This window comes from Manis javanica, chromosome 11, assembly GCF_040802235.1.
Source record: "Manis javanica isolate MJ-LG chromosome 11, MJ_LKY, whole genome shotgun sequence".
Taxonomy (NCBI): Eukaryota; Metazoa; Chordata; class Mammalia; order Pholidota; family Manidae; genus Manis; species Manis javanica.
Genome location: NC_133166.1, coordinates 102,342,408 through 102,366,582, shown reverse-complemented (window position 1 = coordinate 102,366,582; position 24,175 = coordinate 102,342,408). Strand labels below are relative to the sequence as shown.

General features: G+C 37.2%; 1 protein-coding gene across 2 annotated transcripts in view; it reads left to right on the top strand.

Moving 5' to 3' along the window:
- LOC118971833 (kinetochore-associated protein NSL1 homolog) overlaps positions 1–19,526 on the top strand; it is a 32,946-nt gene extending 13,420 nt beyond the window's left edge. The window contains exons 5-6 of one of the 2 annotated variants that reach the window (XM_073217061.1): positions 15,136–15,203; positions 18,049–19,526. In XM_073217061.1, coding sequence (XP_073073162.1) covers positions 15,136–15,203; positions 18,049–18,327 — 347 coding nt within the window. In that variant the 3' untranslated portion in view covers positions 18,328–19,526. The other variant, XM_073217063.1, reaches the window with a different exon arrangement.
- The last annotated feature ends 4,649 nt before the right edge of the window (positions 19,527–24,175 follow it).

The window sequence follows — 24,175 nt, the reverse complement described above, 5'->3', positions numbered from 1 at the left end:
GTTGCTTCCAAATCTTGGCTGTTGTAAATAGTGCTGCCGAAAACATAAGGGTGCATTTGTATTTTTGAATCTGAGGTCTTGCTTTCTTTGGGTAAATTCCTAGGAGCAGAATTCCTGGGTCAAATGATATTTCAATTTGTATTTTTTTGAGGAACCTCTATATTGTTTTCCACATGGTTGAACTAATTTACATTCCCACCAGCAGTGTAGGAGGGTTTTCCTTTCTCTGCATCCTTGCCTGCATTTGTTGTTCCTAGTCTTTCAGTGTTGGCCATCCTAACTGGTGTGAGATGATATCTCATTGTTAGATTTGCATTTCTCTGATAATTAGTGATGTGGAGCATCTTTTCATGTGCCTGTTGGCCATCTGAATTTCCTCTTTGGAGAAGTGTCTGTTCATATCCTCCTCCCATTTTTTAATAGGGTTTTTTGTTCTTTGGGTGTTGAGGTGTGCGAGTTCTTTATATATTTTGGATGTTAACCCCTTGTTGGATATGTCATTTACAAATATGTTCTCCCATACTGTAGGATGCCTTTTTATTTTACTGATGTTGTCCTTTGCTGTACACAAGCTTTTTAGTTTGACATAGTCCCATTTGTTCATTTTTGCTTTGTTTCCCTTGCCCAAGGAGATGCATTCAGGAAGAACTTGCTCAAGTTTATACTCAAGAGATTTTTGCCTATGTTTTTGTCTAAGAGTTTTATGGTTTCTTGACTTATATTCAGGTCTTTGATCCATTTTGAGTTTACTTTTGTGTATGGAGTTAGACAATAATCCAGTTTCATTCTCTTACATGTAGCTGTTCGGTTTTTGCCAATACCAGTGTGGAAAAGGCTGTCATTTCCCCATTGTATGTCCATGGCTTCTTTATCATATATTGATTGACCATAGATGCTTGGGTTAATATCTGGGTTCTGTATTCTGTTCCATTGGTCTATGGGTCTGTTCTTGTGCCAGTACCAAATTGTCTTGATTACTGTGGCTTTGTAGTAGAGCTTGAAGTCGGACAGCGTAATCCCCTCAGTTTTATTCATCCTTCTCAGGATTGCTTTGGGTATTTGGGGTCTTTTGTGGTTCCATATGAATTTTGGAACTATTTATTATAGTTTGTTGAAGAAGCTGTTGGTGTTTTGATAGGGATTGCATTGTATCTATAGAATGCTGTAGGCAGGGTGGCCATTTTGACAGTATTAATTCTTCCTGTCCGTAAGCCCAGGATATATTTCTATTTATTGGTATCTTCTTTAATTTCTCTCATGAGTGTCTTGTAGTTTTCAGGGTATAGGTCTTTTACTTTTTGGTTAGGTTTATTCCTAGGTATTTTATTCTTTTTGATGGAATTGTTTTCCTGATTTCTCTTTCCCCTAGTTCATTGTTAGTATATAGGAATGCAACAGATTTCTATTATTGATTTTATAACCTGCAACTTTGCTGAATTCAGATATTAGTTCTAGTAGTTTTGGAATGGATTCTTTAGGGTTCTTTATGTACAATATCATGTCATCTCCAAACAGTGAGAGTTTGAGTTCTTCCTTGCCAATCTGGATGCCTTTTATTTCTTTGTGTTGTCTGATTGCCATGGCTAGGACCTCCAGTACTATGTTGAGTAAAAGTGGGAAGAATGGGCATCCTTGTCTTGTTCCCAATCTTAACGGAAAAGCTTTTAGCTTCTCGCTGTTAAGTATAATGTTGGTTATGGGTTTGTCATATATGGCCTTCATTATGTTGAGGTACTTGCCCTCTATACCCATTTTGTTGAGAGTTTTTATGATGAGTGGATGTCAGATTTTGTCAAATGCTTTTTCAGCATCTATGGAGATGATCATGTGGTTTTTGTCCTTTTTGTCGATGTGGTTTATGATGTTGATGGACTTTTTAATATTGTACCATCCTTGCGTACGTGAAATAAATCCTTGATCATGATGGATGATCTTTTTGATGTATTTTTGAATTTGATTTGCTAATGTTTTGTTGAGTATTTTTGCATCTGTGTTCATCAGGGATATTGGTCTGTAATTTTCTTTTTTTATGGTGTGTTTGGTTTTGGTATTAGAGTGATGCTGGCCTCATAGAATGAATGAGTTTGGAAGTATTCCCTCCTCTTCTACTTTTTGGAAAACTTTAAGGAGGAAGGGTATTTGGTCTTCACTTAAATGTTTGATAAAATTCAGCGATGAAGCCATCTGGTCCAGGGGTTTTATTCTTAGTTTTTTTTTTACCAATTTAATTTCATTGCTGGTTATGCCTTTGAACTCAATTCTGTTTCACTTGGATACAGCCTCAAAGCACAGAGAAATAAAACTGATACAAGTTCATGCAAATCCAACAACAAAAGTGGCAATGCTACAAATGGCGATCACATATATTTTTAAATGGTTCTGTTCCCACATTTAAAAATTGTAGTGCTTCTATTTGCTGATGACATGATATGGTACATAAAAAACCCTAAAGACTCCACTCCGCAACTACTAGAGCTAATATCGGAATTCAGCAAAGTTGCAGGATACAAAATTAACACACAGAAATCTGTGGCTTTCCTATACACTAACAATAAACTAATAGAAAGAGAAATCAGGAAGACAGTTCCATTCACAATAGCATCAAAAAGAATAAAATACCTAGGAATAAACCTAACCAAGGAAGTGAAAGACCTATACCCTCAAAACTATAAGACACTCTTAAGAAAAATTAAAGAGGTCACTAACAAATGGAAACTCATCCCGTGCTTCTGGCTAGGAAGAATTAATATTGTCAAAATGGCCATCCTGCCCAAAGCAATACACAGATTTGACACAATCCCTATCAAACTACCAACAGCATTCTTCAATGAACTGGAACAAATAGTTCAAAAATTCATATGGAAACACCAAAGACCCTGAATAGCTAAAGCAATCCTGAGAAGGAAGAATAAAGTGGGGGGGATCTCACTCCCCAATGTCAAGCTCTACTACAAAGCCACAGTAATCAAAACAATTTGGTACTGGCACAAGAACAGAGCCACAGACCAGTGGAATAGATTAGAGACTCTAGACATTAACCCAAACATATATGGTCAATTAATATTTGATAAAGGAGCCATGGACATACAATGGGGAAATGACAGTCTCTTCAACAGATGGTGCTGGCAAAACTGGACAGCTACATGTAAGAGAATGAAACTGGATCACTGTCTAACCCCATACACAAAAGTAAATTCTAAGTGGATCAAAGACCTGAATGTAAGTCATGAAACCATAAAACTCTTAGAAAAAAACATAGGCAAAATCTCATAGACATAAACATGAGTGACTTCTTCATGAACATATCTCCCTGGGCAAGGGAAACAAAAGCAACAATGAACAAATGGGACTATATCAAGCTGAAAAGCTTTTGTACAGCAGAGGACACCATCAAAAGAACAAAAAGGTATCCTACAGTATGGGAGAATATATTCGTAAATGACAGATCCGGTAAAGGGTTGACATCCAAAATATATAAAGAGCTCACACACCTCAGCAAACAAAAAGCAAATAATCCAATTAAAAAATGGGCAAAGGAGCTGAAGAAAAAATTCAGAAGGCCAACAGACACATGAAAAGATGCTCCACATTGCTCGTCATCAGAGAAATGCAAATTAAAACCACAATGAGATATCACCTCACACCAGTAAGGATGGCTACCATCCAAAAGACAAACAACAACAAATGTTGGTGAGGTTGTGGAGAAAGGGAAACCCTCCTACACTGCTGGTGGGAATGTAAATTAGTTCAACCATTGTGGAAAGCAGTATGGAGGTTCCTCAAAATCCTCAAAATAGAAATACCATTTGACCCAGGAATTCCACTTCTAGGAATTTACCGCAAGAATGAAGCACTCCAGTTTGAAAAAGACAGATGCACCCCTATGTTAATCGCTGCACTATTTACAACAGCCAAGATATGGAAGCAACCTAAATGTCCATCAGTAGATGAATGGATAAAGAAGATGTGGTACATATACACAATGGAATATTATGCAGCCATAAGAAAAAAACAGATCCTACCATTCGCAACAACATGGATGGAGCTAGAGGGTATTATGCTCAGTGAAATAAGCCAGGCGGAGAAAGACAAGTACCAAATGATTTCACTCATATGTGGAGTATAAGAACAAAAGAAAACTGAAGGAACAAAACAGTAGCAGAAGCACAGAACCCAGGAATGGACTAATAGTTAACAAAGGGAAAGGGACTGGGGAGGACGGGTGGGAAGGGAGGGATAAGGGTGGGAAAAAAAGAAAGGGGGCCTTAAGATTAGCATGTATAGTGTTGGGGGGGGCACGGGGAGGGCTGTGCAACACAGAGAAGACAAGTAGTGATTTTACAGCATCTTACTATGTTGATGGACAGTGACTGTGATCGGGGATGTGGGGGGCACTTGGTGAAGAGGGGAGCCTAGTAAACATAATGTCCTTCATGTAATTGTAGATTAATGATACCAAAATAAAATTTAAAAAAAATTGTAGTGCTTTTCCTCAGAGACCTTTTGGAATTTGCATTTGGCACCCAAAAGTACCATTTCTGAACTATCAGAAAAACTATTAAGACCTTAATTTGTTATGGTGCATTTATGCATATGGCTTTGAGTAGCTTACCTTTGTTGAATTCTGAGCTATTTTCTAACACGTCTCCCTACCCTCCTCACATCTCCCACATCAATGGGATAAACCTCAAGAGGGATAAATATAAGCATAAAGATGCTCTGAATTTGGTTAAATATCATCATTCACTCTGTTTGACAATAAAAAATGACCCGGGACTGAATGCTTACTTCTCATGGTTCACTAAAAAGGGATAGTTGCCAAAATGTAGTGGTTGACATATTCTTGGTTTGGTTTTGAACTATATAAAAATAATAATTGAAACTTGTGGTATAATATCCCCAAGTGTTATTTTTTTAGAGACAGTTAATCCTCTAAAGAAACTTGGTTAACCTTTTTATCTTAGAAGGCAAAACACATTTATTTAAATGATTATGTGATTCTGACTTGGGGGGTAAGCAAAGGAATAATTAGAATCTATCTTTTGGAGAAATTTTGAGATTTTGTTACTACACATTTTCATAATGTTTATAATCTTAGAATAGCATCAGCTGTTTAAGCACAGCAAGAGTGGCCTACAGTTTTATTGTATATCCTTGGCCAACTCACTTCATTTCTTCCAGTGTCAGTTGCTTTATGGCAGATTCTAGATGTGGAGGCTGGTGCGTCTTCCTATCCATCATTCATAAAGTTCCCTTGTGCCCCTACGTTCTAGGATTTTTGTCCCTCTGTTAATGTGGTAAATTAATATCGACAGTTTTTTTCTGATGGTTATATTTGCGTTCACACAGAAGACCCCACTTATTCATTAATTTACATTTTTTTCATATACTTTTCAATTAAATTTACCTGTAGTTCGTACCTTTACTTTATGTAGTATATTTACGTGTAGCATATGTGCATCTATAGTAAATAAAAAAAGAGTATGTGGTGTTTTCTAATATTCTGTCCCTTTCCAGTTTTGTCATCAAGGTTATGCTGTCCTCATAAAACAGTTTGTAAGCAAAAAGAGGTTATTTGTTCTTTGAAGAGTTAATAAGATTCATCTATCGAACTGTCTAAGCCTAGTATACTGGGAGGTGATACTTGATTTAACTGATTATATATTCCTAATGGTTATTAATTTCTTCAGGTTTTTAATTTTTCTCATGAGTCAATTTGATAATATTAGTTTGGACAATAGCTGTTTCATCCATGTGTTCAATATATTGGTATGAACTTTATAGTAGTTACTTATAATTTGAAAAATTTCTACTCCACATGATTATTTTCTTTCTTATTATTGTTTGTTTATGCTTTCCCTGCTTTCTTGATGTCTTGTTCTATGTTTCTTTGTTTTTGTTGGTCTTTTCAGAGTTAGCTTTTAGTTTTGCTTTGTTTCTCTCTTGTTTAGTTTCCTCGTTCCTTGAATTTTGATCTTTAGTATGGCCTTCCTGCTATCTCTATTATATTTAGGTTCTTGAGTTCAACACTTAGTTTATTTAAGTCTTATTTTTTAATAAATTCATTTAAGGCTACAAATTAATCTCTAAGTCCTGCTTTAGCTATGTCCCCAAGTCTTGACATGTAGAACTTACATAGTTAAGTTCTGAATATGTTTTGGTTTACAAATACAGTTTTCTTTTGCTAATTTCCTTCTTTTTATGCCTTCTATCATGATGATAGTGTTTTCTTTATAGTCTCTTAGTTTTTTGTTTTCTGATTTGGATGCTGTATGCTATGTTTCTTTCCCTTTAGTGTTTACCTATAAAATTTTAGCATACTATAGTTCTAAAGTTATTTAACAGAGTCTGAAATTATTCAGTATTCCATGTCCCCTCTTGAGCAAGGCAAAGACCTATACTATACCTTACCCACTGATTAAGACCACCTCTACCCTAATTTTCCTTCGTGTTTGTGTCTAGAGCTTCAGTTCTTCTCTTGTTAAAAAACACCCTTTAATAGTCACTGCTTTTTTGCACACAATGATGGATTAAATTTATCAACGAAATTTTCCAAATTCTCTGATTACTAATGTTTCTTGAATCTCACACCTTTCTTCTAGATTCATTATTCTTGCTGCCTTCCTTCTTTCTTTAGGTACTTTGAATAAAAGAGTATGGGTGGTAGGCTCTTTGAGTTTTATTTCATTCTTGCTCTTGGATTTTGTTTTATTTACTTTCATTTACCATATGGAATATATTACAGCATTAGATTTGACGCTCATTTTTTTCTAATGGCTTTATTTAAATGCAGTTCATATACCATACTAATTTACCTATTTAAAGTGTAGAACTCCGTGGCTTTTAGGGTATATTCACAGAGTTATAAAACCATCACCATAATTAATTTTTAAACACTTTCATCGCTCCAGAAAGAAACTTCATACCCGTAAGCTGTTCTCCGTTAATCTTTCATCCCCCTCCCCTGGGCCTAGGCAACTACTAATCTACTTTCTGCCTCTGTAGATTTGACTGTTCTGGATATTTCATGTAAGTGGAATTATGCAGTATGTCATCCTTAAAGACTGGCTTCTTTCAGTTGGCTTTATGTTTTTAAGGTCTGTCATGTAGCAGGTATCTTATTCTTAGTGCTGTATAATACTCTGTTTTATGTATGTTTATTGCATTTTATTTGTCCATCAATAAACAGACATTTGTGAGTTTCCATTTTTGGCTAGTATGAATAATGCTGCTATGAACATTTGTGTGCAAGTTATGTTTTCAATTCTCTTTTGAGTATGTATACGCAGGAATGGGATCTCTGGGTCATATAGTAACTCTGTGTTTAGCTTTTTGAGGACCTGCTTAATTGTTTTCCAAAGTGGCTGCACCATTTCACATTCCCACCAGCAATGTATTAAGGTTCCAATTTTTCCACATTTTCACCAACTCTTGTTACTGTCCATCTTTTTGATTACAGTTGTCCTAGTGGGTGTGAAGTGTATCTCATTGTGATTTTGATTTACATCAGTCATTACAGACTAGTAATGATGAGTATATTTTCATGTGCGTATTTATTGATTGGCCATTTTTATATATCTTCTTTGGAGAAGTCTATTCAAATCCCTTAACACAGCAGTCACTTCTCAGTGTCTGTGAGCCGTTGACCAATTTTTGTTTTAATTGAAGTATCATTGATATACACCCTTACACTCGTTTCAAGTATACAACACAGTGGTTCACCAGTTACCCATATTATTAAATCCTCACCTCCAGTACTGCAGTTACTATCTGTCAACATAAGATATTACAGAATCATTGGCTATATTCTTCATGTTGCACTTCCATCCCCATTGTCGAGTTATATTATGATTGAGATTTTTTGTGTCCTTTTATCCCCCTCCCTGTTCCCACCCACCTACCCCAACCCCTCCCCCATGGTAACCAACAGTCACTTCTCAGTGTCTGTGAGCCATTGACCTTTTTTTTGGGGGCAAATAAAATATACGTGTTTAATGTGTACAACTTATATAGAGATATACATATGAATTATATATACTTACACAAAGATTCTGAAATGATGACCACAGATAAGATAATTAATACATCCTTTAGCACAGCTGGTACTATTTTCCTTTATCGCTATGATTTTTTTTTTCCCCTTTCTTTTTCCCCGCCCTTGTCCCTCCCTTCCCACCCATCCTCCCCAGTCCCTTTCCCTTTGGTAACTGTTAGTCCATTCTTGGGTTCTGTGATTCTGCTGCTGTTTTGTCCCTTCAGTTTTCCTTTGTTCTTATACTCCACATATGAGTGAAATCATTTGGTACTTGTCTTTTTCCACCTGGCTTATTTCACTGAGCATAATACCCTCTAGCTCCATCCATGCTGTTGCGAATGGTAGGATCTGTTTTTTTCTTATGGCTGAGTAATATTCCATTGTGTATATGTAACACATCTTCTTTATCCATTCATCTACTGATGGACATTTAGGTTGCTTCCGTATCTTGGCTGTTGTAAATAGTGCAGCGATAAACATAGGGGTACATCTGTCTTTTTCAACCTGGAGTGCTGCATTCTTAGGGTAAATTCCTAGAAGTGGAATTCCTGGGTCAAATGGTAAGTCTATTTTGAGCATTTTGAGGAACTTCCATACTGTTTTCCACAATGGTTGAACTAATTTACATTCCCACCAGCAGTGTAGGAGGGGTTCCCTTTCTCCACAACCTTACCAACATTTGTTGTTGATTGTCTTTTCGATGATGGTGATCCTTACTGGTGTGAGGTGATATCTCATTGTGGTTTTAATTTGCATTTCTCTGATGACGAGCAATGTGGAGCATCTTTTCATGTGTCTGTTGGCCATCTGAATTTCTTCTTTAGAGAACTGTCTTTTCAGCTCCTCTGCCCATTTTTTAATTGGATTATTTGCTTTTTGTTTGTTGAGGTGTGTGAGCTCTTTATATATTTTGGATGTCAGCCCTTTATCTGATCTGTCATTTACGAATATATTCTCCCATACTGTAGGATACCTTTTTGTTCTTTTGATGGTGTCCTCTGCTGTACAAAAGCTTTTTAGCTTGATATAGTCCCACTTGTTCATTTTTGCTTTTGTTTCCCTTGCCCAGGGAGATATGTTCATGAAGAAGTCACTCATGTTTATGTCTGAGATTTTGCCTATGTTTTTTTCTAAGAGTTTTATGGTTTCATGACTTACATTCAGGTCTTTGATCCACTTAGAATTTACTTTTGTGTATGGGGTTAGACAGTGATCCAGTTTCATTCTCTTACATGTAGCTGTCCAGTTTTGCCAGCACCATCTGTTGAAGAGACTGTCATTTCCCCATTGTATGTCCATGGCTCCTTTATCAAATATTAATTGACCATATATGTTTGGGTTAATGTTTGGAGTCTCTATTCTGTTCCACTGGTCTGTGGCTCTGTTCTTGTGCCAATACCAAATTGTCTTGATTACTGTGGCTTTGTAGTAGAGCTTGAAGTTGGGGAGTGAGATCCCCCCCCACTTTATTCTTCCTTCTCAGGATTGCTATGGCTATTCGGGGTCTTTGGTGTTTCCATATGAATCTTTGAACTATTTGTTCCAGTTCATTGAAGAATGCTGTTGGTAATTTGATAGGGATTGCATTGAATCTGTATATTGCTTTGGGCAGGATGGCCATTTTGACGATATTAATTGTTCCTAGCCAGGAGCATGGGATGAGTTTCCATTTGTTAGTGACCTCTTTAATTTCTCTTAAGAGTGTCTTATATAGTTTTCAGGGTATAGGTCTTTCACTTCCTTGGTTGGTTAGGTTTATTCCTAGGTTATTTTATTCTTTTTGATGCTATTGTGAATGGAACTGTCTTCCTGATTTCTCTTTCTATTAGTTTATTGTTAGTGTATAGGAAAGCCACAGATTTCTGTGTGTTAATTTTGTATCCTGCAACTTTGCTGAATTCCGATATTAGTTCTAGTAGTTTTGCAGTGGAGTCTTTAGGGTTTTTTATGTACAATATCATGTCATCTGTAAATAGTGACAGTTTGACTTCTTTACCAATCTGGATTCCTTGTATTTCTTTGTTTTGTCTAATTGCCATGGCTAGGACCTCCAGTACTATGTTGAATAACAGTGGGGAGAGTGGGCATCCCTGTCTTGTTCCCGATCTTAGAGGAAAAGCTTTCAGCTTCTCGCTGTTAAGTATGATGTTGGCTGTGGGTTTGTCGTATATGGCCTTTATTATGTTGAGGTACTTGCCCTCTATACCCATTTTGTTGAGAGTTTTTATCATGAATGGATGTTGAATTTTGTCGAATGCTTTTTCAGCATCTATGGAGATGATCATGTGGTTTTTGTCCCTCTTTTTGTTTATGTGGTGGATGATGTTGATGGATTTTCGAATGTTGGACCATCCTTGCATCCCTGGGATGAATCCCACTTGATCCTGGTGTATGATCCTCTTGATATATTTTTGAATTTGGTTTGCTAATATTTTGTTGAGTATTTTTCATCTATGTTCATCAGGGATATTGGTCTGTAATTTTCTTTTTTGGTGGGGTCTTTGCCTGGTTTTGGTATTAGAGTGATGTCGGCTTCATAGAATGAGTTTGGAAGTATTCCCTCCTCTTCTATTTTTTGGAAAACTTTAAGGAGAATGGGTATTATGTCTTTTCCATATGTCTGATAAAATTCAGCAGTGAATCCATCTGGTCCAGGGGTTTTGTTCTTCGGTAGTTTTTTGATTACTGATTCGATTTCTTTGCTGGTAATTGGTCTGTTTGGATTTTGTGTTTCTTCCTTGGTCAGTCTTGGAAGGTTGTATTTTTCTAGGAAGTTGTCCATTTCTTCTAAGTTTTCCAGCTTGTTAGCATATAGATTTTCATAGTATTTTCTAATAATTTTTTGTATTTGTGGGGTCCGTCATGATTTCTCCTTTCTTATTCCTGATTCTGTTGATGTGCGTAGATTCTCTTTTTCTGTTAATAAGTATGGCTAGGGGCTTATCTATTTTGTTTATTTTGTCAAAGAACCAACTCTTAGTTTCATTGATTTTTTTTTCTATTGTTTTATTCTCAATTTTATTTATTTCTTCTCTGATCTTTATTATGTCCCTCCTTCTGCTGACCTTGGGGCTCATTTGTTCTTCTTTTTCCAGTTTCAATAATTGTGACTTTAGACTATTCACTTGGGATTGTTCTTCCTTCTTTAAATAGGCCTGGATTGCTGTATACTTTCCTCTAAGAACTGCCTTCGCTGTGTCCCACAGAAGTTGGGGCTCTATGCTGTCTTTGTCATTTGTCTCCATATATTGCTTGATCTCTGTTTTAATTTGGTCGTTGATCCATTGATTATTTAGGAGCATGTTGTTAAGCCTACATGTGTTTGTGAGCCCTTTTGTTTTCTTTGTACAATTTATTTCTAGTTTTATGCTTTTGTGGTCTGAGAAGTTGGTTGGTAGAATTTCAGTCTTTGAATTTACTGAGGCTCTTTTTGTGGCCTAGTATGTGGTCTTTTCTGGTAAATGTTCCATCTGAACTTGAAAAGAAAGAGTATCCTGCTGCTTTTGGGTGTAGAGTTCTGTAGATGTCTGCTAAGTCCATCTGTTCTAGTGTGTTGTTCAGTGCCTCTGTGTCCTTACTTATTTTCTGTCTGGTGGATCTGTCCTTTGGAGTGAGTGGTGTGTTGAAGTCTCCAAAAATGAGTGCATTGCATTCTATTTCCTCCTTTAATTCTGTTATTATTTGTTTCACATATGCTGGTGCTCCTGAGTTGGGTGCATATATATTTATAATGGTTATATCCTCTTGTTGGACTGATCTCTTTATCATTATGTAATATCCTTCTTTATCTCTTGTTACTTTCTTTGTTTTGAAGTCTATTTTGTCTGATACAAGTACTGCAACACCTGCTTTTTTCTCCCTATTGTTCTCATGAAATATCTTTTTCCATCCCTTGACTTTTAGTCTGTGTATGTCTTTGGTTTGAGGTGAGTCTCTTGTAAGCAGCATACAAATGGGTCTTGCTTTTTTATCCATTCTGTTACTCTGTGTCTTTTGATTGGTGCATTCAGTCCATTTACATTTAGGGTGATTATTGAAAGATATGTTCTTATTGCCATTGTAGGCTTTAGATTTGTGGTAACCACAGGTTCAAGGGTAGCTTCTTTACTATCTAGCCATCTAACTTAACTCTGTTATTAAGCTATTATAAATACAGTCTGATGATTCTTTATTTCTCTCCCTTCTTATTCCTCCTCCTCCATTCTTTATATGTTAGATGTTTTTTTCTGTACTCTTTTGTGTTTCCTTTGACTGCTTTTGTGAGTAGTTGATTTTATTTTTTGCCTTTAGTTAGTATTTAATTGGTCTGCTTTCTTTGGTGTGATTTTATTTTGTCTGTTGACATCTATTTAGCCTTAGGAGTACTTCCATCTAGAGCAGTCCCTTTAAAATATCCTGTAAAAGTGGTTTATGGAGGTAAATTCCCATAACTTTTGTTTGTCTGGAAATTGTTTAATTCCTCCTTCATATTTAAGTGATAATCATGCTGGATACAGTATTCTTCATTCAAGGCCCTTCTGTTTCATTGCATTAAATATATCATGCCATTCTCTTCTGGCCTGTAAGGTTTCTGTTGAGAAGTCTGATGATAGCCTGATGGGTTTTCCTTTGTAGGTGACCTTTTTTCTCTCTGGCTGCCTTTAATACTCTGTCCTTGTCTTTGATCTTTGCCATTTTAATTATTATGTGTCTAGGTGTTGTCCTCCTTGGGTCCCTTGTGTTGGGAGTTCTGTGGGCCTCCATGGTCTGAGAGACTATTTCCTCCCCCAGTTTGGGGAAGTTTTCAGCAATTATTTCTTCAAAGACACTTTCTATCCCTTTTTCTCTCTTCTTCTTCTTCTGGTACTCCTATAATGCAAATATTGTTCTGTTTGGATTGGTCACACAGTTCTCTTAGTATTCTTTCCTTCCTGGAGATCCTTTTGTCTCTCTCTGCATCAGCTTCTCTGTGTTCCTGTTCTCTGATTTCTACTCCATTACCGGCCTCTTGCACCTCATCCAATCTGCTCTTAAGTCCTTCCAGAGATTGTTTTATTCCTGTTTTCTCCCTCCCTACTTGCTCCTTTAGCTCTTGCATATTTCTCTGCAGGTCCATCAGCATGGTTATGACCTTTATTTTGAATTCTTTTTCAGGAAGATTGGTTAAATCTATCTCCCCAGGCCCTCTCAGGGGTTGTCTGGGTAATTTTGGACTGGACCAAATTCTTCTGCCTTTTCATGGTGACAGAGGTGGCTGTAGGCAGGTGGTGCACGTGTCAGCTGGGAGAACAAAGTCCTTTCCTGCTTGCTGGTCGCCTTGCCCTTCTCCGCTGCCTGTGTCGGTTACCTGCACTCCTGGAGCAGCCTCCGGGTTAATCCCCTAAGCTGCTGTGGGCGGTGTCGCTGTCAGGGTAGGGCAGAGCCCTGTGGGGAGTGTCAGGCGCACCGGGTGTGCTCTCCTGCGAGAGCGGTGCCCCTTTGCGCCTTACCCCGGTTTCTTCTGCATGCACTGGGCAGCTGCACACTGGCGGCGGCCTTTGGGTCTGACCCAGGTGGCTCCGTGCCGGGAGGAGATTCTGGGCAGCTGCTGGGGGCGTGGCTGCTCCCAGGCTGCTCCGCTGCTGCTGTGGGCACGTGCAGCCACTCCCCGGCCACTTGACTGCTGCCGTGGGTGCATGCAGCCGCTCACCGGCCGCCGTGGAGTTGCGCGGCCGCTCCTGGGCTGCTTTGCTGCCGCCTCCAGCACACGCGGCCGCTCTCCAGCTATTGGGCCACTGTGTTGGGGGCCGCGCCGGCCGGGAGAATGACTAGGAGGCTGTTTATCGCCCTGAGGGGCTTCAGAGCTGCACTGCTGCCCAGGGGGTTAGGGTGCCTGTAGTTCTCCGGGATTCCCAGCTGCTGGGTTGAGTGTGCCAGAACACTTCCGTCCAGCTGTGAGGGCCCTGTCCCTTTAAGACTTTGAAAAAGCACTGGCTTTTCTTTTGTCCCAGGGGAGCCGGTTGCTGGGACCTGCTCACAGATTTTGCTTTTCCGTTTCTCTAATATCTAGCACACCATGCAGTGTGTCTCTCCGTTCCCGGTGCGGATTACTAGTGCTAGGTGTTCAGCAGTCCTGGGCTTTCACTCCCTCCCCACTCCGACTCCTTTCCTCCCGCTGGGGAGCTGGGGTGGGGGAAGCACTCGGGTCCCGCCAGGCCGCAACTTGCATTTTACCCCCTTCGTGAGGTGCTGAGTTCTTGCAGATGTAGATGTAGCCTGGCTGTTGTACTATATCCACTGGACTCTCTTTTAGGAATAGTTGTATTTGTTTGAATTTTCAAAAATATATATGGTTTTGGGGGGAGATTTCCACTGCCCTACTCACGCCACCATCTTGGCTCCTCCCTCAGACCTACCCTTTTAAAAACTAATTTTTAGGTAATTTTATAATGGAATGATTTTTCTTATCTCCAGTTTCACTTGGAGTTTTAGTTAAAAATCACTAGGATTTTTATCCCTCTGTATAATTGACTATGCAGTTGTGTTGTGAAGTAGCCATGAACATTTTTAAGGAAGATTGGAAGAAAATAAAATGTAGTAGGAGTAAGGAAAGCATGAGGAAATAAGGAAAGAAAAATGAATAATACTGACTATTCCAGATTGCTTGCTTGCTTTCCATTATTAGAAATTCCATCTAGGCAACCTTGATGCAGTGTGAGTGAACTCTAGGTTCAAATATGTTTTCCTGTAATAAAAATTCAGATTAATACCAATACAAAATATTTGTCTATGTTTATTTTAAAATGTGACGATAGTGCTTGAAGATGTTAAACACAGTGGTGGATATTATGTAGAACAAATATAAGGCTTTTAGGAACATACAATGGTAAGGCTACTCATAATGCAACTCTGGTCTGTCATAACTATTAGTGTTATCTGTTGTATTATTTTCAGTGTTTTTATTTGGCTAGATAAATTTAATAGGACTTTGTTTCAGTGGATTATAAAGTAGTCTTAGAATGATTGAACTAAGGCAAAAAGAGTCCTAACAGAGTTTTGTCCAGATGGCATCAACATGTCTTATGACTTGGTATTATATTGAAGAAGAAAAACTAAAATACTGTTTGGTGGTTTCTTTGCAGCCTCTCGTGGAGAAAATTTGAAATGCAGAGGAGAAACAATAGCCGAGGAGATCAGTGAAGCCATGAAGGTAAAAATAACAAGCTAAATATAAAATGAACTAATGTGTAGTCGGGTATTTGCTTTCAGCATCCATATGTGTTTTAGTCTGTTATAACAAGAATTCTCAGTAGTCTTTTAGATAAATCTTCAATGAATTTATTAAGCAACAGTAACATTCAGAATAACTACTGTTTATTAGGTACCTATTATGTGCCATTATACATGGCTGCTTTAACAGTTGGTTATGTTTTTTAGTTTTGAGAGTTAGCAGTCCATCAGTTTTAGATAATAATACCAGGTAACACTTACTGAGCATTTAGTATGGGGCAGGCACCATTTAATAGCTTTATATATATTAGAGTACCTTGTTTGATCCTTATAGTAGTAACCCAGTGAGATAGGTACTGCTATTTCTCTATTTCACAGATGAGGACACAGGCATGGTGAGGCTAAGCAGATTGCCCCAATAAATAACCGAGCCAGGAGTTAAACCCTAGGTGTTTGGCTCCAAAGCCTTTACTCTTAACCACTGTTATATTGCATATCCAACTTAGAGTCTTAATATTATGATAAAATCATTTATATTCATTCTTGACATGTATTTTACCCAAAGGAAAACATTTGGATTTCTAGTATATGAAAATTGTTTTTAAAGTCCTTCAGAATCTCCCCATTATGATTTTCTATAACATTTCTGTTGTGGTTTGTATTGAGTCCATGATTTTATGGTACTTGTGCTTCTTTTATAACATGTTATTTTTTTTTTAATTGAACCATCATTAATATACAATCTTATATTGGCTTCCAGTATACAACACAGTGGTTCAACAGTTACCCATATTGTTAAATCCTCACCTCCACTAGTGCGGCTACTACCTGTCAACACAGGAAGATGTTACAGAATCACTGACTATATCCTCCATGCTGTGCTCCCGTCCCAAGACCAGCTTATATTATGACTGAAAATATTTGTATCCCTTTGTCCCCCTCACCCTTCCTACCCACCCACCCTAACCCCTCCCCCATGGTAACCACCAGTCACTTCTCAGTGTTTATGAGTCTACTGCTATTTCATTCATTTTGTTTTGTTTCATTTTTATATTCCACAAATAAGTGAAATGATACAGTATTTGTCTTCCTCTGCCTGGCTTATTTCACTGAGCATAATACTTTCTAGGTCTATCCATGTTGTTGAAAATGGCAGGATTTCTTTTTTTTTATGGCAAAATAATATTCCATTGTGTATATGTGCCACATCTTCTTTATCCATTCATCTACTGATGGACACTTAGATTGCCTCCATATCTTGGCTATTGTAAATAGTGCTGCAATAAACATAGGGGTGCATGTATCTTTTTGAATCAGGGATTTTGTTTTCTTTGGGTAAATTCCTAGGAGTGGAATTCCTGGGTCAAATGATATTTCTATTTTTAGTTTTTTGAGGAACCTCCATACTGTTTTCTGCAGTGTACCAATTGACATTCCCACCTACAGTGTAGAGGATTCCTTTTTCTCCACATCCTCACCAGCACTTGTTATTTCTTGTCTTTTGGATAGTAGCCATTCTAACTGGTATCAGGTGATACTTTACTGTGGTTTTGATTTGCATTTCCCTGATAATTAGCAATGTGGAGCACCTTTTCATGTGCCTGTTGGCCATCTGTATTTCCGCTTTGGAGAAATGTCTGTTCAGGTCCTCTACCCATTTTTTAATCAGGCTATTTGTTTTTTGGGTATTGAGGCATATGAGTTCTTTATATATTTTCGATGTTAACCCCTATTGGATAAGTCATTTATAAATATATTCTCCCATATGGTAGGTTGCCTTTTTGTTCTGCTGATGGTGTCTTTAGCTGTACAGAAGCTTTTTAGTTTGATGTAGTCCCACTTATTCATTTTTTATTTTATTTCTTTTGCCCGAGGAGATGAATCCAGGAAAAACCTACTATACTTATGTTCAGGAGATTTTTACCTATGTTTTCTTCTAAGAGTTTTATGATTTCATGTCTTATATTTAGGTCTTTGATCCATTTCAAGTTTATTTTTGTGTATGTAGTTAGACAGTAACCCAGTTTCATCCTTTTCATGTATCTGGTATTTTCCCAACACCAGTTGTTGAAGAGGCTGTCTTTTCCCCATTGTATAGTCATGGTTCCTTTATTGTATATTAATTGACCATATATGTGTGGGTTTCTGTTTAGGCTCTCTGTTCTGTTCCATTGATCTATAGGCCTGTTCTTATACCAGCAGCATACTATTTTGATTACTGTAGCTTTGTAGTATGGCTTGAGGTCAAGGAGCATAATACCTGGTTTGTTCTTCTTTCTCAGGATTCTTATAGCATGTCCTTTATCAGGAGTTGGCAAACTCTAGTGGACCAGGCTAAAATCCAGCCTGCCACCTACAGTGAATAAAATAAAGTAAATTAAACTTTATTTGAACACAGCCATGTCCATTTGTTTACTTATTGTCTATCTTCTTTACATTACAATGGTACAGTTAAATAATTGTGACAGACGTAAGGCCTCCAGAGCCTAAAATGTTTTCTGTATTAACCTTTATAGGAAAAATGTTATGAGCCCTCTTGTTGATTCAAGATTTAAAGAATACTTACCATCATAAAATATGGAATTTCAGACATTTAATCCTTAGTTCTGAAGTTCTGTTACCTCCTGTTCTGCCAGTGTTACTTTGCTCCTAGGCATTATAGGAATAGCTAAAACTGGTGTTTTAAGGTAAAGTTGAGCATCCATGATCCCAAAATTTGGTCTTAGAAAAAGTCTTGATCCAAAGAATTAAAATTCTAGAATGTTGTGTGTCTCTCTTTGTGTTTGTGTTTTAACCTGAGATTCATGTTGTTGTTTTTTTTTAAGTCCTTGCCTGCACTAATTGAACAAGGAAATGGATTTTCCCAAGTTTTAAAGATGCAGCCTGTTATCCAGCTCCAGAGAGTCCACCAAGAAGTCTTTTCTGGTTGTTATGGGAAACCAGATGTCAAACCAGAGAGCTTTGTAACACAAATAGAAACCACACCAACAGAGACTTCCACCAGAAACACCACTGACCTGGTACTGAAAAGAAAGCAAGCTAAAGACTGCCCCCAGAGAAAATGGTATCCATTGCGGCCAAAGAGAATTAATCTTGATACATAAGCTTTTTTTTGTTCCTTCGGAGTTGAAATTAGGCACTATCAACATTTAGATTATACCTCAATGTATGGCAGGACCTCATTTAAAACAATAAACAACTCTTTAGTGATTCCTTTATACAAATATAGTAGCTCCATGCTGGGATATGATGTAATGTTGTTGTATTTCTTCTATAGTTGATGAAAAGCATATTTTAAAACCATTGGCACAAGCCCATCAATGCACATTAAGACTGTAGACTTTTACTGTCCTTAAATGTTATCACCTCTTACCTGTCTTCTAGATTTTATGGAATTTCACCAGTCACATATTCTGTTGGGTTTTCGGGATATATGTCTTTCTTAGAAAAAACACTGTGTAACAGTTGTCTTTATTTAAGTGCTGAAAGTAACCGTCCATTCTGCCCAGGAGCGGATGCAGTTGTTTTTTGGTTTTTTTCGTTGCAGTTTGACTTATCAGATTAATGTGCAGATGACAAGACTGGCTTTGACTTTGTTACTCCAAGTTCAGCTAATATGGATTTGAGGGATTAGTTTTAGGAATTTTTTTGTTTTTGTTTTGCTTTGTAAGACAAGACTATTATTTGTGAGAGACTTTGTCTTGGAAATAAAAAAGGCATGTAGCTAATGGTTCTTGCCCACACTTTTGTTTTCAATAGACCTTTTAACTTCTAAACATATTTGATAGGCTGTTTTCAAGATTTCTCATTTCTTTGCAGACAATTCTGGTTCACAAATATATATTAGATTAACCCATTAACAAATTGTCATTGTGGAACAAGGATAGATGCAATCATACTGAACTTTTTTACATTTAGGGATGTTTATATATCAAGGATATAATCATTGCTAGAAGTCTGAGGAAGTTATTTATATTAGTTGTACGTACAACATTTAACTACAGTTTCTTCTAGCTTTTATTGTGTCCCTTACTCACACTAATACAATGTAGGCAGGGGCAACTGTTCCCCCATTTGATGACTGTATACTTTCATTCATTTGCAGAGAAATTTACTGATCATGAGGTTGGAAAATCTGTACTTGCTCATTATGTCTTAATAATTTTAAATGTCTAAATGTGGCAGAAAGTCTGTCTTGGTGAAGAAAACTTGCAAAGCCACTTTAGTGCATTCTGTATTTTAAATTTGAGATTTGTATGTTTGTATACAACATTGTGTTTTTTATTAAAGTGATGTACAAAGACTGAAATCTTGATACTGTGTATTTTTAAGAGCTGTCTTAGGCATTCTTGAACTTAGCTTTAGTCAGTACCCTGTATTTCAGAACATACTAAATTTCACTTTAAAGCAGAGACTGCAGAACATTGCTAATCCAATTCAGAGCTAACTTTTTCATAGTATGAAATTCAGTGTGAGTTTTTTCACTTCAGAAACCTACAACCAAAAGAATTAATGTTAATTCTCCTAAATTAGATAACTTCATCATGGTTATATAAGAAAATGTCTCCCTTTTTTGAGCGAGACATTGAGATACAGAGTTTAATGACTTGATATCTTGGATTTGCTATGAAATACGTTAGCAAAGAAAAAAGGGAACAGATTAAGCAAATGTGACAAAAATGTTGGATCTGTGTGATGGATATATTCTTTCTACTGTTATGTCTGTTTGGAAAGTTTAATGATTAAAATGAATTTTTAAAATTGAAGTATAGTTGACATTATATTACATTAGTTTCAGGTGAAAAACTTGCTTTATTTCTAAAAGCCTGAGAGAGTCAGCTAAAACTTGAAATCCCTTGGAGAGCCTAAAGTTTCCACAGTTAGAGCAGAGTCCAAATAAGATATCACTGGGAAAGACAATATATTAGCATTATTAATTAAGATAAACTAGCTGGCTAGCTAAGATAACGAAAAGTAAGAAAGCCTATAGTTATAGTGAATGTTGAAGGAAAAAATAGAAAATCAAATGTTGACCTCTGTGGTTAACAGAAGGTTAGATTGGATGGAGTCTTAAAAATACCTTAAAAAAAAAGAAGCTAAAAAACAAAACACAAAAAGGTAAAATCTAGTTCCAAAGGAGTGAGAACACTGGTTTCTGCAATCAGTGAAGGAAAATCAGTTTTTAAAACTTCAGCCATTAGAAACTATTCATCTGCTTGAGTTGCTATAACAAAATACTACAGATTAGGTAGCTTAAACAACAGAAATTTAATTTCTCACAGTTCTGGGGTCTTGAAATACACAATCAAGGTGCCAGAAAATTTGGTTTCTAGTGAGGTTTCTCTTCTTTTGTGCGTGCATTGGGTGGGGATGGGGGGTGCTAGTATCTCTTCTTATAAGGACATTATTTCTTTTGGGTCAGGACCCTACGCATATGACCTCACTTAACCTTCGTTACCTAGAGGTCCCATCTCCAAATATAGCTACACTGGGGGTTAGGGCTTCAGCATATGGATTTTGGGGGGACACAAACATTCAGTCCGTAACAATAGATGACAGAAATCTTTCCCTAGGTCTTTCTGGCTTGAGCTACATAGAGAACAGTCAATAAAATCAAACTTTTTGTTTGCTTTAAAATGTAACTATCTCTAAAACTGAATTTGTTTGATTCACTGCTGAGGGCTTTGGCTTTTCTCTATCCACCTTCATTCATCTGGTCATTCAGCTAGTACGTGTCAGGTATCTACTCAGTTCAGAAGTCAGAGAGGTTCAGAGCACAAGTCTGAGCCAGACCATCCGGGTTCAGACTTCTGCTCTACTGTTACTAGTTGAATAGCGCTGGGCAAGTTACTTAACCTCTGTGCTGCAGTTTTCTCCTGTGTCACATGGGGTTGATGATAATATCTCATATGGTTGTGAGAAGTAAATGAGTTCAAAATATAAAGATATTAGACTAGAACTCAGCACATAGACCTAGTGATCCTTCTATGAACACTATTATTACTTGGTCTGATAAAAAGAAACAATAAAACTCATAGGATAAACACTGTCTTCATGAAACTCAGGTTCTAGTGAGAATGAGCATATGAACAATGCTCATGCAGTGCAGCAAATGTTATGTAGATGTATGCCTGGAGAATGTGGGGGATAAGTCATGGACATCTTTATGGAAATGGCAACATTTGAGCAGTCTTGAATATTTTAGGCAAATGATCAGGATTCCCAGCAGTGTGAAGAGAATGTACCAAAGCGGGTGGTTATGAGAGAGCATGGTGTACTGGGGGACCATCGTGTAAGTATATCTAGGTCTTGTCTAAAGAGACTTGCTATAGGTGAACTTGGAGAGAGATGGAGGCTTAGGTCACAGGACTTTGTACTTAGAATTGGTGCAGAGGAACCACTGACTTAAACAACAGGCAAAGGAAATGAAAATCCATTGAATCCATTTTCTTCCTTGTGTAGTATTTACCTCCAAAATAGCAAGAAGAGAAATACACACTCATCTTTTCATGAAACTAGGAGTTATGTTCCCTAAAACCATAGGATATGAAGGAAAGAATAATAAATTAGCAGATCAAGATCAATCCTAAGTATCTGCAGAGAGAGACATTGATAAGAGAAAATCCAGTATGCCCCAAGAATATCTGGACAACTAAAGAATGGAAGACATCACAAAAGGCTGAGATGAGATGGAGGAGCCTGAAACTGAGATGTTATTACCCCTCCGTTCACCTAACAAGTAAAGATATGTGTACACAATAACTTACACGTGTATTTATGTAGTAGAAACTCAAATGTCTTACCAATTGATGAATGGGTAAATAAAATGTGGTATATCCAGTCAATGGAATGTTACTTGGCAATGAGAAGTACAGTACATATTAAATTTAAATGAAACTTGAAAACATGCTAAATGACAGAAATCAGTCACATAGAGTCTTTTGTATGACTCAATTTATATGAAATGTCCAGAATACATAAATGTATAGAAACAGAAAATAGGTTAGTGGTTGCCTGGGGCTGGAGAAGGGGAAAGGGTCGGAGGAATGGGGAATGACTTAATGAGTTTAGGGTTTCTCTTGGGAGTGATGAAAATGCTCTAATATTGATAGTATTGATAGTTTCTTGGTGAATATACTAAAACCCATTGAACTGTGCACTTTAAATGGGTGGGTATATGGTATATGAAGTATATCTGAATTCTAAAAGACAATAAAGAAGTAAACATAATACAGGAAACATTCTCAGATACCAAGACTCCAGATGGAAAAAGCCCACTGAGTATTCAGCACAAGGATTAAAAAAAGACAAGAAAAAAAAAAATCCCCCCAAAATCAGCCCCATCAAGGCACATTTCTGAGAAATGTTTGATAAAGAGAAGTTTCTATAAGTTTCCTCCAGGGAAAAAAGATTATTAAAGAGGAGAATTGGAATGACATCAAACTACTAAACAACGATCCTGAATCTAGAAGTCTCTGAAACCATACAACCAGGAAATTTTCAGTATAAATTATTTGCAACCTAGAATTCTATACTCAGCCAAACTATCAAGCAAGTATGCCATTAGCCAAAGGCCATTCTCAGACATGCAAAATCTAAAAAAAAAAAATTACCTCTAAAGCACGCTGTTTGGAGACACTCCTGGATGATGCGTTCAGCTGCAAAGGATAAAACAAAAAAGAAGCGATAAGATCTAGGAAAGAGAGGCTCCAAGATAGACAGCAGCCAACTCAAGTTCACAGCCTCTATTCAGCAGATCTGGAGAAGAGGGGGCCAGTCAGACCAAGTTGGAATACAAACATATAGAACTCCAAATGTATCCACAAGAGATACTTTCAGGAGGAAAAAATATACTGACAACATGAAGGATAATTTAAACTGCCTAGAGAATTATATAGAAGAGGTATTTTATAGTACTCAGTTCAAAGAAATAAAAATCAAGCATTTATGCACTAGAGTAAAAGAAAGTTGTGCACGAAAAGAATTGTAATGATCGTTACACATGGGCTCCACATGAACAATATTTTTAGAGTCACAATAATGAACATTCTAAATCTGAATTCAGTAAAAATTGGGACAGTTACATTGGGAGGGTACAGAATAGGCATTGGACAGTTAGAATGCGTAGTGGTCAAAGCACTGGAGAAGGGTTCTGGATGTCCCCTTAGCTGCTGGATCTGGGGAAGTTCACAGTGTCCCAGGACAAGAACTGAAGCAGCCAGGGTGGCAGAGATGCGGCACTGAGGAAGCTTCTGTACCAACCAGTACAGAAGTTCATTTTGCCAAATTCAAACAACTCAGAAGGTTATAACTGTGTGATCATCTGAATACCAGCCATGAAGTGAGAATGGTGGTGAGTGACCTCTTCACCACAACTGAAAGTCAGTACATTATCTCCAAAATAGCTGAATCAAGAAATAACACAATGTGGATATTATTCAGTAAATAACAGGAAAAAACAACTGAAAGAATGGGAAGTGATTAATTTTGTGGATTAACCTAGCTGGGGGAAGTAAGCCAAAGGGCTGAAACCTTTTGTTATAAGCATTATAGGTTTGATTGTTTAAATTGTGTGCCTGTACTGCTTAGGTAAAAATATATTTGATTTTTGAGTGATTTTGAAACTTTAATACCAATGCAAGTGAATTAACTTTGACTCTGTCTTCCATCCTTCATATCTTTGAGAATTAAGAAACAAATTATACCTCAGAGGCTTTCTGAGGGTTTCAGTTCTATTATCTGAGTATATTTCAGATAAGACTTGTAGTCTCTGTTTTTAGCTGATAGTTTTAGTTTTGGTTTCTTTGGAGTTTTTTTTCCCCTCCCCTAACCACTTGTTTTGCAAATAGATTCCATTATCAAGCCTTTGTGTACAACAATGAAGAAAAAAACATCTTTCTAGAGAACCGCTGAAGGGTTTGTGGGGATTTTATAAGAAAGGATTTGGAGAAA